Below are 18,800 nucleotides of genomic sequence, written 5' to 3' on the forward strand. Positions count from 1 at the left end.
AAGGGATGAGAGACACAGGAGACAGCAAGAGAGCAAATGAGAAGCAAAGACAGTCAATCAATTAGTAGATGGAGTAAAAATAGAGTCCATCCGACAAACACTAAAAGTTGTCTGGCTCACACTTTAAACCAAAAAAGCCCTATTTTTCCCATCTTGGTTTGGAGTCCTTGGCAAGGTTTTTTTGCAACTATCAGATTTTCAGTCATCAGTATTTCACACATTTTCAGCATCGCATTTAAAAATTTGCATACTTGTTCCTGCTATTTAACTCCTTACAGTTTATTTTTCTATAATTCTTCTGTAATTGAGGTACGCAGTAACAGGATAGCACCTAGACTGGCATATCCAAATGTGTGGTTCATTAGTTCTTCACATATCTTTGTACACAGAACTAGAGTAATATAATTAGCTAGAACATTTTTACTCTCCATGAACACAGTTGGAGTTGTGTCATCCGAAAAAACTACAAATCCTGCATCAAAGTCAAGCAATGCAGAGAGTGTGGCGTTAATATGATGCGGGTTTGATGTGTGTCTCTTCCTTCTGTGCCAGACTCAAGCATCATATCGTTTTCCAACTCACTCTTCCTTTCTTTCATCTTTATGCACACACACAAGCATACATGCCAAACCACTCTGAGACTCTAGTTATATCTGCAGCAGCTGAAACTTTTCTTTTCCAGAATAAAATCTTGGTAGACTCCCGTTAAAGGTCCTCTTTTCTGAATACATTTTTTATTCTCATTGTCCCAACACAGCTATGTTTTGTACAATGCGTCATTATTCATTATGACCAGTTTTATTCTTCATCGCAACCTGAACTCTGTTAGACAAGCTTCTCCGTAATTTCTTTAAGACATCATTCTTTAGAGTTTTTGAAGGACCTTCTAAGTACTTCTTTGACGTTTGGGTGCCTTTTGTTCTATTCTGTGCCGGATGACCCCCCACATTATTGAGGTCCAGGCTCTAGGGAGACCAATCCATGACTGATTGCATTCCATTGTGTGTTTTTCCATCCAGCTATGCTTTTACTACATTGGCAATTTGTTTGACATTGTTGTTATGCAAAAATGAAAAATGAAGCTGTTAACAAAGAGATACTTTCCAGATGACATTATTGTTGGATTAAAATCGGATGCGTTTCTACCTTCGTAGTTCCATCAGTCTTAAAACTATGACAGAGAATCCACTGTGTTTTACAGATGGCTTTAAACACTCGCTGTTGTACCTCTTGCCAATTTCAAATATAGGGTTTTCACTCCATAAGAACTGTTGCACTGATTTTCACTAAAATCCTTCTGTAATATGACATGCTTCAGCCTTTCCTACATCTACACACACTGAGACTTTTTGATGAGGCTTTGGTGAATTCTTGAGGTCCTGTGTCACTTCTTCGCTGGATTTATGTTTTTATTCATAAGGATATGACTTCCAGATTCTGTTCATCTGCTGTAGATTTATTTTGGCTTGACACATTTTTAAGGATATGTTGCACACCATACTGAGATATGACAGGTTTTTGGCATAGATCTCTTTTGGAATCACCTTGTTGGTGCAAAAATACCATATTTTGCCTGATTCAATGTAGTTGACTTTTGGGTAAATAGGATATCCTAAAGAGAGTCAGAAATAGGATTATCTTTAGGATAAATATTTATTGTTGCATATAAATATATGCATCTCCAGGATGTCCATGCCACAGATAGTATTTCCAAACTCGGAGGCTGCGGCAATCAGATGTTGAGTGGTCTCAGCATTATCTGAGCCGTAGTAGACAGTTTGGAGTCAGCTTAATCAATCTCCATCCATCCAGTTCAGAAAAGCTTCACCTTCAGGGTGTTCACCAATACAGCCAAAAAAAGACATCCTTGGTCATTACACTTTGACTTTTAGCCAAGATGATCCTTTTCCGCCAGCAATAACAGAAATACTCTTTTCAAAGATGCAACAATTTCAGCTGTAGGCTGTTTGCATCCAATTAAATCCACATTTCAATCGAGTGTAGCAGCAGATCTGATATTTTATGCAAGATATGAACGTGGAAATGTAGGACACTGTGTTGCCAACTGTATGCAGAACAAAACCCTAGGCGAGCTTTGAAAAAAAAAAAAAGCAGGCAGCTGCGATTTTTTTATACAATTTTTGCATAAATTAGTCGTGGGTGAGAAACTAATTAAGTCATTGTTTAAATGGAGTGAACAAAAAGTGCATCCCCGGTGAGAAGCTCAGCATGTAAAATCAATTATTTGTGCAACAGCTACTCAAAGTGCAACGCAGCGGACTTCTCGCTGAGACAGGCTGGCTGTGCATGCTGGAGCTTCAGGGATGAGCAGACTGATGACCGCAGTCACACTCAGCGCATTCTTCACAGATTGACACCAATACAGGACTATATATAGGCAAATATTAACTACCGTGTACTGTAAAAACTGTAAAAACTATGCAAAATTGAGCCCACGGAAAATTTAAGAGGAAACAAGAATAGTTAGCAAGCTATTCATTATACAATGACATGTGGAGACAACTAAGAAGGCACATTTTTTATCCTTGCCATACAAGTATAAGGATGATAGTGGCTCACATTATATTTTTAAATCAAGTGATGATGTACTTAAGTATATCTCAGGTGTATTTATATATAATTTGAAGGCTTTGTGCAGCACTTTGGTCTTTATAAACGGAAGAAGATGGATGGATGGATGGAATGATGGAATAATATTTATTAAGACTGACTAGTTGTCTCACATGCCTCCTGTGTAGCCACCTCTGTGGGATTTTCTCATTTCTCTGAGCCTTAAAAGTGTCATAACGAGTAAAGCTTTGTCAAATGACTCCAAAGCAGGACCTAGACCAAAGCATTCAGTTTACAGAAAGATTAGGGAACTGATCAGGGAACCATCCTAAACGTCACCTGAGAGCAGCGAAAAGGGGGAAAGGCAAGAGAGAGGAAGGGAGAGAACAAAAAACCCCAACCCTGACAGAAGGTTAATAAACTTTGCCACAGGCGTCACATAGACAGCATTTTCTGCAATGTGAAAGACTGTGATGAGTGTTTTTCTTTAGGCCTGGACTTAGAGGAGCACTTGTCCTCGGAGAGTATGCAAGGCTTCCGAGGTTGTTTTTAATAGAGATCATGTTGTTAAAACCCCGAAAGGTTTTGCTGAACTCTTTGTTCTTGTCAAACTTTTTATACTAAGGTGTTACACACTATCTTTAAAAGGTTGATTTGCCTGAGGTGCACAAACCTGGCATGAGTTCAATTTGCGCTTGTTATCTTATTTTTTTGCTGATGGGTTTATCACCCCTTGATTCCCTAGTTCTTTTCCCTCCTCCTCTTAAACGTCTCCTCAGTTTTTATTTCTTTCTCCAGTTTTCTTCACCATTTCCCTGACTCTTTGTTACCATGTCACTCTTCTTTGTAACTTATCTTTCTTTATAGGTATTCCTTCCAAGATGAGGAGGACATGTTTATGGTGGTGGATCTGCTTCTGGGCGGAGATCTGCGCTACCACCTCCAGCAGAATGTGCACTTCTCAGAGAGCACTGTCAAACTCTACATCTGTGAATTGGCTCTGGCTCTGGGATATCTCCGCACCAAGCGCATCATACACAGGTAAGAGGTGTTTCTATAAACTGACATTTTTATAACTCAATACATAGGTTTTTTTTGTAATAACCTTTAATGATACAGTTAAGGGTTTGTTGCCCTCTGTCTCTTTAAAAATAACAGGACAGAAATAGTCTTCAGCACGTGTCCTCCTTATGCTTCTCTGCCTCATTTTTCACCAGAGCTTGGGCATTGCGTACTCCTCTTTTCTCCTTGGCTGTTTTCATCCACATAGTTTTCTAATACTGCTCCACCACAGGGCAAGGTCAAGATGTCTTGACATTAAGGTCATCCCTGACACAACAGTTTACCCTCTGCCAGAGACTACGGCCATTATCAAATGCGTCAGTTCCATCTATGTTGCTGTGTTGATGCCTTACTTAATTTTCAAAATGCAAGTTAAGTGCTTTTCAGGCAGAAATATCTGCTGTTATGGCAAAACCACAACTCAGAGAGCCAATAAGAGTGTGCCTACTGCCAAATGTTATTATTTTAAGTTGCTGAATAACTCAAAGTGCATGAGATGTTCCATTATTGGCTAAGGTTTGCTGCCAAAATACATTAAGTACATTGAGTGTGCAAAATGACTGCCTTACTCGTGACATAGTAACAGACAACAATACAGCAACCCTGTATCATACAAAGAACTCTCTTCATTTACCCGGTTTATGCTTTACAGGATAGTTTTTGTACATTTTATGAATTAGTAGTCCATGAAAATTAGCTATCACTAATGATGTTCACTGAAGCAATGTAATGTCTGTATTCAGAACACCACTTATTGGTTAACTGAGTTCAAAGTGTGAACAGTGATTCCCACTGACTCAGGCCTCTGTTTAGTGTTTCTGTCCTGAGAACAAGCTGTCTTCCAAAGCGGACCTTAAGGAAGGCAGCCAGACCCACTGTCTACACCAGATTGATGGAAAAATTTCCAATATAAAAACGGTTTTGATGATGGCTCAGCAGAATAAATCATCTTTTACCATTTTTCATTCATTGATTTTAGAGGGCACGACAGGTTTTAGAGTGCGTGTCGATGGGCACACTTGATGAAATCCAAACACTACTGATTGACAGCAAAAACAGTTGATAAAATGCTTTCTGTGTACATTGGTCTTTAAAATTACTCCTCCACTCTGATGTCTGAGCAAAGACACAAACATAGGAAAAAGACCTTCTCAGATCATGACTAATAGGAAACATCACTGTAACAGAGAACACTAATTTATCAACACCCCCAGATAACAAATTACACCATTTAACGTTAAGCAGGCTACTTGCTCTTGTCCACGCTCTTAAACCTCCACAGGAAAGAGAGGAGGAGAAATAAGTGGGACGGATTAATAATTTGCTTATTCATTCAGCCCATTGAGGGGTATGAATATTTAAATTATGTTTTCTATTTCAGTCCTGGAGAGGACAGACTTGCCAGTTGATGCGCAGGTGTTGGGGGCGTTTGTTTAGATGGAATCAACATCTTTTCAATCTGCATTCATTAGCTTCAAATAGGAAGAGGAGCTGAAAGTAACTCTCGGCTCATCTGTATGGAAATTGAATATATAATTTCCTCACTCAGACGTGGACGTGCTGACTTGGGTTCGCCGAGCGAATGCTTTTCAGTGGACGTTTGTGTGTGTATGCACCTGTCTATATGGGTATAAATACGAGACATACAGATTCTCTTTCCGTTGGTCTTTAATGATTTTGATGATAATTAGGGGAGCAATGATGATAATGACATTAATCGCATGCAACACGATCACATGTTAATTATGTCATTTACAAGTTTGATCATGCCAGAGGTAAAATACGCATGGCATTAGCTTCTTCCATATGATGGCTGGATATCAGCATACGGTACTGATGCTTCTACACACACACACACACACACACACACACACCTACACACACACACACACACGCACACACACACACACACACACACACACACACACACATGTGTATTTATATCGTTGTGGGGACATCTCATTGACATAATGCTTTCCCTAGCTGCTTACCCTAACCCTAACCATCAAAAATGAATGCCTAACCCTGACCCTTACCCTAAAACTAACCATAACCTAATTGTAACCCTGACACTAAAACCACATTTTGAGTCTCAAAAATGCCTTCAAACTCGTGGGGTCCCCACGAGGGCTGTTTGTCCCCACAAGTATAGTAAACTACCAATTTTTGGTCCCCAGGAAGATGTTAATACCTGTACACACACACACACACACACACATACATACACAAACCCCTTTACTATTATATATATTATTTAAGTTATTAGTTGGTAGAACATTAAAATTTCTCGGATTGTGTCTAGTTTGAGTTTGTGTTGCAGCTCGTATGAGCAAATATATTGCATGTTGTTGGGTCTGTCTAGCACAGACCCACGCTGGAACGAGACAATTCTTGTCTGTGTGTATGTATAGATGTGTGTGTGACCCTGTGAAGACTCCCCAAAGCTGGTGCTAGGAGTCCAGCAGTCCACCTAAACAAAGGGCTCTTATACTTAAATAGATACAGAGTAGGTGTCCTCCTATACCATAAATCAGCAAGAGAAGGTACGACCTCTCTCATGACTTTAAGATGTGTCTGTATGCCAGAGTGGGAGGCACTCCGAGTCTTTGCAGACTGCTAAGGATCAGACTTCTATCATTATGCAATCGATTATAAAAAGCATATATGAGTATATATTTCTAAGCATAAATGACAATCCAACAATATAAACCTAACATATTTATGTTTGTTTTTTGAATCCGCAGCCAGTCAGATGCTTTCCAGATTGTAATGCATGGTGGATGAATATCTGACAGTACTTTTATGTATTCATAATTCCATCCGTTTTGAAAAGATCTCCAACACTACTTGCTGAAAGACAGAGCCGACACCGTTTTACTGTTCCACTCGCTGTTAGACTTCTCTCCTGACCTCCTCTGTTATTATTACACTAATAATAATCACTAGTGAACCAAAATTTTCTAATTTGGATTCATGACTCCATATGATCTTCAGTCCAGTTCCTGTGTAATTTGGCATACCTCACTCTTTACTTCCTCTTTCCCTTCCTCAAGAATGGCTTCTTGACAGCCGCCCTTCCACTGACAACGTTTCTGATGAACCTTTGATGAACAGTAGATGGATAAAGAGCCAATGCATCTCTCAGGTCCCGTGTCAGATCTCTGCTGTGGTATTTTACTGCTTTTTTCTTAAGATCTTAAGACCATAAATAGGCCTGGCAATTTGCCTTCCACTTGTTTTCTTACATTTTTTGAGGACAAACCGCACACACTGTTTATGATGCTAGCTCCTCGGGGATCACTTTGTTACAAAAATACAATGTGATCCCTGTAAAACGATGTTATCTTGGGCATTTTTCAAACTCAACTAAAGAAATGAGAAGAAATTATATGTTTTTTTACATCAGGCTACTAGAAATGAAGATACCATTTAAAATGAGTTATTTGCTAAGATGTCCGCTATGTGGAGTATGTATAGTTTGGACCTTTTTTTATGCTTGAATGATTCATAGGTCAGTGTTAAGTGGCTTAACAAGCAACAAAAATACATTCCCTCGCTTTGAAAGACCTTCATAACTAGAGAACTATTGATCAAGAATTACAAGAAATTACAAGAAAGTCTGATTCCTTAGAAGCTTAATAATGACATTATATTGATAACTAAATAATGGGAGGTGGCTGGAGGCTTTTGCATAGTGTATGTAGGTTTTGGTGTGGTTTGAGATCAGGGTAAATGTCTTTTATGCAGTTATGTCCCAGTTATATTCTGGGTACAGTAATAACGAGACAACAATGGCAACATCAGCAGACATATCTATGTAATTTTCAATAATGAGTCCTTGCACGGTATAGTTTGCCGCTATATGGAAACATGAACAGTCCCATGGGAACATTCAATCTTAGCAACAGTCTTTCAGCTCATCCTGTAAGGAGGGAAATTAGTTCAGTGTCATCAAGGGACAATAGAGCAACCTCTGAGCATGAAACACAAAGTGGAAATATGTTTAATGGAAAATAATATTACCTTAAAATAGACTTTGTAAGTTTGGTATTGCATATGCTATTACAGTACAGAGGTACAGGTGTTGAACAGGTTTTTAAACATGGAGCCATAAAACAGATTTGTACAATAAAACGAAGATGACACAGCTTATTCAAGTATGAGTGCTTTAAATTTCATTTGTCAGATATACCAATTCTACATTCTAGATGGTCAGATCTTGCACTACTACATCACATCCTTTAGACATTAAACTGAAGCGGGAACTGTACCCAACTACCGGATACTTTTTACTTCTATCTTTTACTCATTTATTTTGTTTTTAGTTCAGTATCACAGGTGTTAGTCAAAGGTCATCTTTATAAAGCAATTAAGGGTATTTTTGCAGTTAAACAACAAAAACTCTCTACACACCTAGGCTTGTTGGAATATGTGTGTATCCATACTATGACTAGTTCAAAAGCACATATATAGTATATATATAGTGCTTAACGTGTTTATTAAGTCACCTGTCATAAAAACAAGCAAGCAAAAATATTTTTGAAATATGTTCCAAAAATGATTTAAAGCAAAAACTTATTCAATTTAAATTTTTATGCCATACTTTTTGCACTAAATAATGGGATTTACTAGTCTATAGGCTTTATGGGCCATTAATATTTCTCATTTTCTGGTTCTCCTATATCTTGTAAACCTAATTGCTTACTGTTTAACATAAATCTCGGTGGGAAGTCTGAATTATTTACATTAGACTGAGTCTCAATTATATGACATCTTCAGAGACTTGACAAATCCTTCCAAACAAGTGGAAAGATAAATGGCAAGAATGCGGTGGGGGATGTGTGTGTATTTGTTTGTCCGTGTGTGTGTGTGTGTGTGTTCTGTGGTTGTTTACCTCATCCCATCCTCTTTGACGTCAACAACAATTATCTGTGGATCCTCGGGTGCATTTCAGTGTTTCTTGGAATCCTCATAATGGAAAAACGTACATGTTGTCAACCAGTCTATGCTCTTAACGAGTCAATATGTTGCAGTCAGGAAACAGACTACCCATTAAAGTCGTTAAAGGATTAATCGTTTGGCTTTTTTTAAAATGCCTTTTAGGACTCCCCTAAGTTAAAGCTTCAGTTAGGAATTATAACATATAAAGTCTGATTTTTTTTAAAGTGCATTTATTGGGCTTTTAGCCTTTATTGTGTTAGGATAGTGGAGAGAAGACAGGAAAGCCCACAAGGGAAAGCATGCAGGCCAGATTCAAACCAGGCCTCTGCTTTAACACTATGGGTCACCTACTCAACTCAGTAAGTTAAACCTGAGCTACATGCAAGTTTAGTAAATAGTTACTTGACATTCAAATGAGGCATTAAGTTCAAAGGTTCTTCAGATGCTCCTTTATTTTGAAAGGGTCCCCACATGGGGCAGAACCACATGTTTGATTTGACAGAGATTTGGGATCGGCACTAGGCTTACACTTGCTTGTGACCCCTTGAAGCTGGGTTTGTGTCTCATCTCAGTCTCACCTGAGGGACTTTTTGTGTGTTAACCACTACAACGTGGAGCCACAGCTGTGCTAAATCCAAAGTTGCTGAAAATTACAAGTAGTGCATGAAAACAAGCACTTATATGATAGAACTTTAATAATATGTTATAGCACTGATTGCTGCTGCAGTGCATGCAATTATGGATTCTTTTATTAAAGTTGTCTTCATTTGCTATCTGCACTGCTTTTTTTTAATGCACTGAGAGATAGCAATGTGACGAACTCTGACTGAGTGAGACTGGTAGTGCAGTACATTCATCTTAAGCAACTGTAGTTGATGTCCTCTTTTCCATTTCCATCATCTTACAGCATCCGAATGGTGAAGCGTCACAAGGACACTGTTCACTTTTCTATTAAGCTTACTACAAAACTCAGTCTGTCACACCTAATCCCATCTCCTCATTTCAAGGCAAAAGTCTAAATTGCATATACTTGCATCATCAGATAGGCGTGGAGCTTTTGATCAGATTCCCTAATGGCAGCCAGACTGATATAGAATGTGATGATTTATTAGCTAAGCTTGAGCCAGAACCCCACCAGGGTACCAGCTAGCTGCATTTTGAGTTTGCTGCTCACCACAATGGCAACGAGGTGCTGGACATTGGCTTAGACAATGCGCGGTTTATTAAAGGATGAAAAGGAGGGTTTGTATTCAGGCCAGCATGTGTTTGCTGCTATGCCAATTGGCCAGGATGGCAGCAGAGGTTCATGGACTCAGTTAAAGGGGTATATTGGAGTGATTTTTGGACTGTAGTCAGTTGGTCACCACCACATTTTTTTCATCAGCCACTTCAGTTGCCCATTGTGTCCTCATGATAGCTACAGTGCACTAGAGTGCTGGGGGGACTCTAATTGTTTTGGAGAAAGATCCAAACTACAATAATGGTACATTTTGTTTGACCAAGTCCCTTTTTAACTTGCAATAAGATTAACATTTTATGACATGAAATATTTTTGCTCCTTCTAATCTGGGAGGAACACCTTTCTTTCAGACAATCTGTGCAAGGGGAAGGAGCATCTCCCACTTGCTGTGCAGCATGCTGGAGGACTGTGCTCTTAGTGAAAATGGTGGAAAAAACTAAATTTTCAAAAGTGTGGCTATACTTAAATATAATCAGTGCTGACATTACAACAAGAAATCTGCACGTACATTACATCCTGCAATGCATGTATGGAAAACTTCATACAGGTATGTACCTTGGCTCCATCTGATGCTTTCATGGATATGCCTGGTAAAGCTGTAAGGACCATTAATATACAGATGATTTCTGTCATTCATATAGATAACTTTAAAGTTAACAATACAGTGCTCTAAGACTAATAATACAAAGTAACCAGTAATACAAAGTCTAATTGCTTTAATATAAACAATTTCTTATTAAAAGGCCTTGACAAATATTAAATTGGTTGTACATTGTTATTATGTTGTATTGTTTCCTGTGGGATAGACCTTTTTTCTTGTCCAAAAAGTATTTTGAAAAGTTTCAAACTAAACTAGAGATGCAATGATCGACCAGGCAGGAATTGATATTGGCAGATTTTTAAGCATTCTTGGCCCTGACCCGCTGGTTAGCCTCATGTATAACCAGTTGCTAGCTGGTCGCTTTCATGCATGCACAACATCCACACAGTGCTGCAGTTAAGTAGACACAAACACACACACACACACACTTGTAGCCACATGCTATGTTGTTAGCGTGAAAGCTCTTCCCTCTGAGTTAAGATGAAAGTTGGCCAAAGTGGGAGATTGTAAGAACAAACTTAATCAGATACTTAAATTGCTTTCATTCAGCTGAACACAAACATTTGAAAGAAGCCAACAAAGGTTAAGTGGCTAACACTATCCAGAACTTAGAGTCAGCCACCAGCCAGCAGCCTCAGAAACAGCCTCAGTATGAGCATAAGCATAGGTAACTATCAGACCAAGTGACATGAGACATCTTCTGGACCTAAAAACTAAGTCAAAAGAGTCAAAAGATACTGAAAGAACTGACAGATCCCATTGTTTGCTTTTGCCTCTGTGTGGAAACTAACCAGTCTATTTATTGACATTACTATTTCTTATTAAATGAACTGACGCATACTGATACCCAGCTGTTGCAGCAGCAACCCTATTTCAGCTAAAGAGGCTCTGCTTTTGCAAGCTCTGATCTCTTCCCCTCATCTCCTCTTTGAGCCTTTCTCTCACATGTATACATACATGCAGTACTCTCTACCTTTCCCTCATAATCTCTTTCATTATTGCTGCCTTTTTTCACCTCTTGTGCCATTTCCTCTTCCCACTTCCTAATGTATTTCTTATCCATGCTCTACTCTTGTACATCCTCGTTCTTAGTTTTTTCTTGTGTACGGTCTCTTTCTTCCTCAGAGGGAGTGGCACAAACATAGCTGTGCTTCAAATAATTTATTTGCTCTTTCCGCCCTCTTCTCCTCAAGAGACCTTTTGCTAAGCTGCCGAAAGGGAATATGATCTTAATTCACCTATCTGCTTAAGTGAAGGTGAAAGGAAGTGGGTCTTCTTGTGCTCTAAAAAAAAGGAGAAAAAATAGTAAATGGTATGCATGGTTGCAGACAAAGTCATTACTCTTACTCTCCATCAGCTGTTTGAGATGGGAAGCATTTGTCAGGTCTTCAAGTGAAGTATCCTTTATTCATGGAGCGTGTTAATGTTTTATTTCCCAGCAGATGAAGAAAAAGAAAAAAAACAGGAGGGAGGGAAGAGAGGGAGAGAGAAATTATATGCTCATATTTCATAAATGGAGATTAAAGTGCCAGCTGGTACTAGCTTTCCTCATTTCCACCACCACCAAAAAAAAAAAAAAAAAGCAACTCAAAAACAACAACAACAAAAAAACGGTAAATTGAGCGTTATCTTTGTTGAAAATCTCCTTCAGCTCAGCCTCAGCTCACAGTAGCAGATTAAAGGATGGGAGGAGGTTTGTGCTGTGAACACGATAGACTGTTTACAAGCAAGTCTGTTCCAAAAAGATCACTAATTGGCTGCTTGTGTATTTAATTCACAAGTGTTCTGTAGAATTAAAAAAAAAAATAGAAGGAGGAAGGAGAAAGCAGCACATTCAGGAAATCCGAGGCAGACTGAGAGACAAGAAGAAGGTGATGAAAGATAAAGAAAAGAGGCAGAGAGAGAGAAAAAGATGACATTTTATTTCTTTTGCAACAATCTCTGAATGTTTCTGACTCTGGGAATTATTCATCACCAGTAATTGTGATGCGAGTTTTTAGCGCTGACTGGCTGCTTCACGTGTCTGCTTCTCGTGTCTGCTCGCCGCTCTCCCAGAGTCCGGGAACTCGTCAAGGCCAACTTTGTTAACCGGGTCACAGTCGGCATTTATTGTTGAATAAAGAATGAACGTCTCTCTTCTCAACTGTTGGTGCACGCAAAATATTGTTTACACATGTGGATAAACTAGAGGACAGAGACACACACACACACGCACACCTGTCTCTTTCTCGCACTTGTCAGTGCTGCTTGCCGTTAACAGGAAGACGAAAGGGTGGATGAGAGATGCAGCAGTTTGTTGGATTGGAGCAGTTAGTCTCTGTGGATCAAGTTGGGCTTTCAATTCACGTTCAAAGGCAGCGGCTGTCTGACTCGCTCTTCAGTGGCTGGTGGGCGTGGGTGCTGAGAACTGAGGGATTCTGACACTGTGTGAATCTGTGGTCGCGTGCATTTTTCTGCACACAAACTGTGCATAGCTGTGTTCATGTGTGTATTGCTTGTTGGGAGAGTGTGGGATGTAGCTGAGCTGAGGGCTTTCTGGGGCTTCCAGAGCTCCTCCACTCTCTTTTGTGACAGAGGGGGAGCGGCACGAGCTCATACAGCTCCCCGCTTTTATTCCAGAGGGGAGAAGCTACTAAAGCGGCCGAGCCATGAAAGAGCCTGTGATTAAACTGCCAGCAGAAAACTAGTACCGCCAATTTCACCGTAGAAGCTATGAATCGCTTTCTTTTTAACGTGGAAAACAGCAAGATTAAAGGATTCATATCAACAAATTTTGCATTTTGTTCAAAGATTTAACAAAAAACTAAAAGGAAAAGTCATGATGCCACATTAAATGGACTAACCGACTGTTAAATAATCAAGAAGATAATGGTCAAGTTAAATTGTAATAATGTATTTGCTATGTGGCTTTAAATGTTTGATTTGGCTTCATTCTTTAGATCTTCCTGCAAATTAACAATCCAATAAATACAACAATGAAGTCATAGTCACAGGATGTGCGTGTGGGCTAATTTTAGACCAACTGCTTAGTGTTTTTGTCATCGCATGTGGCAGATTGTTTGCCACTTTTACTGCAACATGTCAGAACAAGAATGGCTTTCTTCCCCTAAAATCCCCCCAGGAGCCCTTACTGCTTCACAGTTCACATGTAAGCAGGTGTGCTTCTGTCTTGTTGGTTTCGGCATGTGTATTATTACATGTGCTTTTTTAATGGTCTGACCTGTGTGTGTGGGTGTGAGTGTGCGCACAAGCCTCTGTTCTCAGGTGTGTTGGCCTGGTCGAGTATCAGCGTGGTGTCGTATGACCAGGTACAGGGCTCAGTTACTCCTCTGCCTCTCATAGCATGCTGTAATGAGGCCATTAGATCCTGCTAATAGCTTGTAGGGTCAGTCAACTGAGAGAAAAGCTAAGGGGATCAGCTTTCACTGAGCTTCTCTGGCCCTTCATCAAATTCCTCACTCAGAGGAGCCCAAAATTTTGGTCACTTTTTCTATTTCACACTTTATCCCTTTAATCCTACTTGTTTAATTTGCTCTTTGTTCCTTTCTTACTTCATTTTCCCCTAGCTTCCTATATTTCTTCCTATTTCTTATTCATATCACACTCTCTCATTCGTCCTTTGCTTCATTTTCTCTGTTTATCCATACAGAATATCAATGATTTATGCATTCTGTGTTTTCTTAAATCGCCACTATTCCCGCTGTTTCTCCCAATTTAATGCTCTAGCTCTTTAATTGCATGCCTCAGGATTTTTTTTTTTTTAGCTTTTTTGACTTAAACACTCTTTTAGTGTGGCTATTAGACCTCAAACTATTTCTTTCTTTTATCCCCTCTATTTAAATTTGTGTACAGGACCTTAGATATAAACTTAATATCTCTGTGCAGAGCATCACAGCTGTCAAATTATATATAAACTGTCATGATACATGCTTTACTTTTTACTTTTGGCTGAGAGAATTTATTTTAAAAAACACCTTGTTCATCTAAGCAACAATTCTGCAGTACTCCAGCAGTGACAAACAATGGCTGATGATTACAAGTTGTTATCTCACAGTTTAGTGGTTGTCAGTGCAAGAACGAAATATATTAGTTTTTTTCCCTGCAATTTCCATTATAGAAAGGAAAGGAAACAAGTATAGCTCTTTCATCCCTTTTGCTCTGGGTTAAGGTGTAACTTAACCAAGCAGTCCAATCGTCACACAGTCCTTTTTAGCACTAATAGGTGCTGCATTGCAGTTATCCTGGCTAATGCACACCTGACAAACAGCTAGCTGAAATGACCGGGTGAGATGTCTCATGTCCTCTGCAATGAAATTGGATTTTAGACCATAGTGACCAGATACCTCACATCCAGATCACTGGAAACTAAATAATGGGAATTATTTTTCAAAATCCCAAGAATACTGAATGGGCTTCCACTACTCCAACTGTGATTATGTGGTCATAAAAACAAGGTAAACGGCAGAGTAAACATTCTCTGATTTAGTGCTGAGTCAAAGAAAAAAAAAACCCTGTGAATACTAACACTGCTTTTTTCCCTAGACAACATTAGTGCAGAGCCGTCTGACCTACTTTTGATTATGTGTGATTGAATTTATGTCAGCTGCTGTGAAAGAAAACTAGCATTTAATTCATAGGTTTTTCAACTGAATGCAAATTAGAATTGGTCAATGGGTTTTTTAATCCCTGGGTTTATAAAAATATTGGCACTTCTTTTGCAAAAGCACTTTTATAAAGGGTTCGGCCCAACCAGTGTGTGGGACAATATTTTAAACAAGAATATGTTATGTTATTAGCTTAGTTCCCTTTAGCTTGTCTAAAACTGTGACTTGAAGGTGAGTTGAAGAGTTTTAAGTAATCAGCAGAAATCCTTGTAATTGCAACTGTAGCTGGATGGATGGATGGATGGATGGATGGATGGATGTTAGTTACATATGTATATTCACTCTCTGGACCATTCATTATAGGCTTGACACCTTCCTATTTCACCTTCAGAACTGCCTTAATTCTTCGTGGCACAGATTCAACAATGCTGGAAACATTCCTCAGATGTCGTTGTCCGTATTGACATGACAGCATCACACAGTTGCTGCACATTTGTGTGCTGCACAAGGCAAATCTCCTGTTCCTGCACATTCCAGTGAGCTGCTGGATTGAGATCTGGTGTCTGTGGAGGTCATTTGAGTGTTCACGAAACCAGTTTGAGATGAGCCTAATGATTGTTACTAAGGGTCCCAAAGTACGCCAAAAAAAGTTGCTGTGTGGGAAAATCCCAGTAGATCAGCAGTTTCTGAAATACCTGACCAGTCCATCTGATACAAAACCCATGCCACATTCAAAACAACTTAAATCACCTTTCTTCTCTTGACCGTATTTAAATGCCTAAATACATTGGGTTGTTGCCATGTGATTGACTGATTAGATATTTGCATTCTGCTATTTTCCACTGCTGATGTGCAACTTGTTGCAGCATTCTATGGATCATGGGAGTTTTTGAAAATACAATGGGAATATTTTCAAGTCAAAACTTGCTGTTTGCTTGCTCATTTATGTCGACTGCCAAAAGACAAAGTCATTCGTGGTCATCATGGTCATCACCTCTATCTCAGCAGCTCGGCTTTTACCATGCACCAACTCCTAATGAGACTTGCCGCTTTGCTTTATCTCTTAAGCCAGGTGTGTCGGCCCCTGCTGCTTCCCGTGGCATCACAATGACAGCTTGGCCTTTAGCGGTAAAAGATGCTCCCTTGTTCTCACTTGCAGTGTGCTTTTTTAGCGGCGACACATGCCCCTCCTCTCCCCCTCAGTGCCAGCCTTTGAGGCAAATGTCAGCTAATTAAGGGTTACATGGTCGACCTTTCTTACCCCCGCCTGGGCCTGTGCCACTCGATCTGCCAGAGAGCCAAGTCTAATGCTACAGGTTCTCCTTGTCTCCAAGAGTGTTCAACACACACAGACACATATGCACACAAAGCCACACAGAGAGCCCAGGTCAGTGTGGCCTTTGATATGCTAAGTCCTGCTGTGCTCCTATATGCAAAAGACATAATTAGATGAGACACCCACTAACAGTGAGGATGCGCAACCCAATATGTGTAAGGTATTATTCAAACACTGATAAAACTTCATTTAGCATGGACTGTGGGCTCTGAATATTGAATATCATTGCTCCAGTTCAAAGCATTTTAGAGCAGTGGTGATATGTTCCAGAGACAAGAGAACAGAGTGAAGCTGAGAACACAATGTACCCTTCCAGTCTTTGAATCCAGTCTGCAGCCACACCGGCACATCAGTCTCACACAGGGAGGATGGTAATTAGCAGAATATGACACTGTGCGCCACTTTTAAGTTTGTGCTTTTGTGTGTGCCCGAAGAGTTTTAGGTTTCAGTGTGTTTGCTAGAAGGCACCAAGGTGAAAAGGTGAAATGCAAAGAAGTGTGTAAGCACATTATAGGAGTGGTCTCAGTGGAGCAGACAGTGTCATGGTATGGAAAAGACAGATGACGGTGTCAAATACAGATAAATGAAAACAAGGAAAAGTGGAGAATAACGATGCTTTGAACTTTAAAAATGGCCAGGAGGGAAATCATTGGACACTGAACTGTTCTTTGAAGTTGCTGATTGTCATCGGGGATCTTGGTATTGTTGCAGATGCCTTTGTCACTCTAACAGTTTGGGAAACAGCAGTCAGTGTTTCTCTGTTCAAATTAATTTCCACCCTGACAGTTAACTTCCTGTAGTTCTATGGTTCCTTTTTTTTAGTACACGTTACTTAGTCCTCTTGTTTTCAATGAAGAGGAGAGAAGAACACACTATATTAAAAACATAAAACTAAAACTAAAATCTCCTAGCAAAAATAATCTGTGTGATAAATGAATATTTTTTTCCAGTTAAAAAATAAAATAATATGATAAATAATAAAATAAATAAAATGTCTGAACTAAAGTAACGAAATTGAAACTTTCACTGGAAGCAGATTCTTTCTTTTTTTGTGCTTTATTTTATTTTTTGCTGATTAAATAATCTTATAAATGCTTTGAATACCTCATAAGAGTAGAACGGGGCTATTTATATTTAAATTACAATTTAGATCTAATTCCACAAACATATATTGCTTCAGCAGGACAGTGAGGTGTTACTGTGGTGCTTCTTGATGATAAACACCCACCAGCCACTGTTAATTACACCTGTTAAGCTGCTTATTAACACAAATGTCTCATCGCTTGGCAGCAATTAAGTTTATCTGGGCATATAGAAATGTTTAAGACGACCTGTTGAGGTTCAAAGCGGGCATCAGAATCGGGAAGAAAGGGGATTTAAGTGACTTTGAACACGGCATGTTTGTTGGTATTAGACAGGCTGGTGTTTTCCCACACAACCTTCTATAGTGTGTACAGAGAATATCTGAAAAAGAGAAAATATCCAGCGAACCACAGTTCTCTAACTGAAAATGCCTTGTTGATTCCAGAAGTCAGAGGAGATTGGCTAGACTGCTTCAAGCTAACAGGAAGGCTCAAATAGCCACTTGTTAAACCAAGGTATGAAGAATCTGTGAGCACACAGGTCAAACCTTGTAGCAGTTGGACAAGAGCACACCGAGCGTCACTCCTGTCAACTAAGAAAATAATTCTGAGGTCACAGTTCACATAGGATCACCAGAATTGGACAATAGGTGATTGGAAAAAGGGTGAGGAGTCTGAGTCTCGTCATCAGATCTCAATTCAGTATGCTATCTTGGATGGGAGGTTTGCCTCATGGATGTCATGAAAAAAAAATGTGGTAGAAAATAGGAGAAAAACAAGCACATGGTGCAGAGAAGCTGTGACTTTTGAAAGGGTCTTGGTCCACACCTGCCACTCTTCTCAGGTTTCAGGTTTCTGCTCCCACAGTTTAACCTGATGCCCCCCGTTCTCTCATAAATAGTTACGATTCATTTGTGTTCATCACACAGCGAATGTAAGAGATCACCATTTTAAAGTTTCCTTATTAAATATTGTTTTTTGCTTAAGTGAAATGATTCAAAAGAATTGCATGCCAGTCAGCTGTACATTCGCCTCCTTTTTTAAGCAGATATAAGGCCTTTTTAGGATAAAGAAGAGAAGAATTAAGTAATTAATATGAGTAATCTCAGCTCCTTGGCAGAGATGACAGTGCCACCTACAGAAACTCAAACGTCACCAGCAGCAAATAAGACATCAGAGTACCACCCACGCTGTTTTGTTCACAGGTGAACTGCGGGAATTGCGATGCATACCAGAGCCTTGTGCGCTTATCACAGTGGATGACGCAACACACCAACGTTTCAGATTTCACAGATTACTACCTTAAAGAAGACGTTATCACACAATTCCCCTGACTGCACTAAAATGACAACAGCTTCAAAGT

The 18,800-nt window shown here is 39.5% G+C and overlaps 1 protein-coding gene across 1 annotated transcript in view; it reads left to right on the forward strand.

Moving 5' to 3' along the window:
- stk32a (serine/threonine kinase 32A) overlaps window positions 1-18,800 on the forward strand; it is a 67,274-nt gene that overhangs the window by 17,120 nt on the left and 31,354 nt on the right. Inside the window, exon 5 of the mRNA XM_087847421.1 lies at window positions 3,439-3,612. Coding sequence (XP_087703547.1) covers window positions 3,439-3,612 — 174 coding nt within the window. The remainder of the gene's footprint in view (window positions 1-3,438; window positions 3,613-18,800) is intronic.

The sequence above is a fragment of the Neolamprologus brichardi genome, chromosome 10 (assembly GCF_056152115.1).
Source record: "Neolamprologus brichardi isolate AB-2024 chromosome 10, ASM5615211v1, whole genome shotgun sequence".
NCBI lineage: Eukaryota > Metazoa > Chordata > Actinopteri > Cichliformes > Cichlidae > Neolamprologus > Neolamprologus brichardi.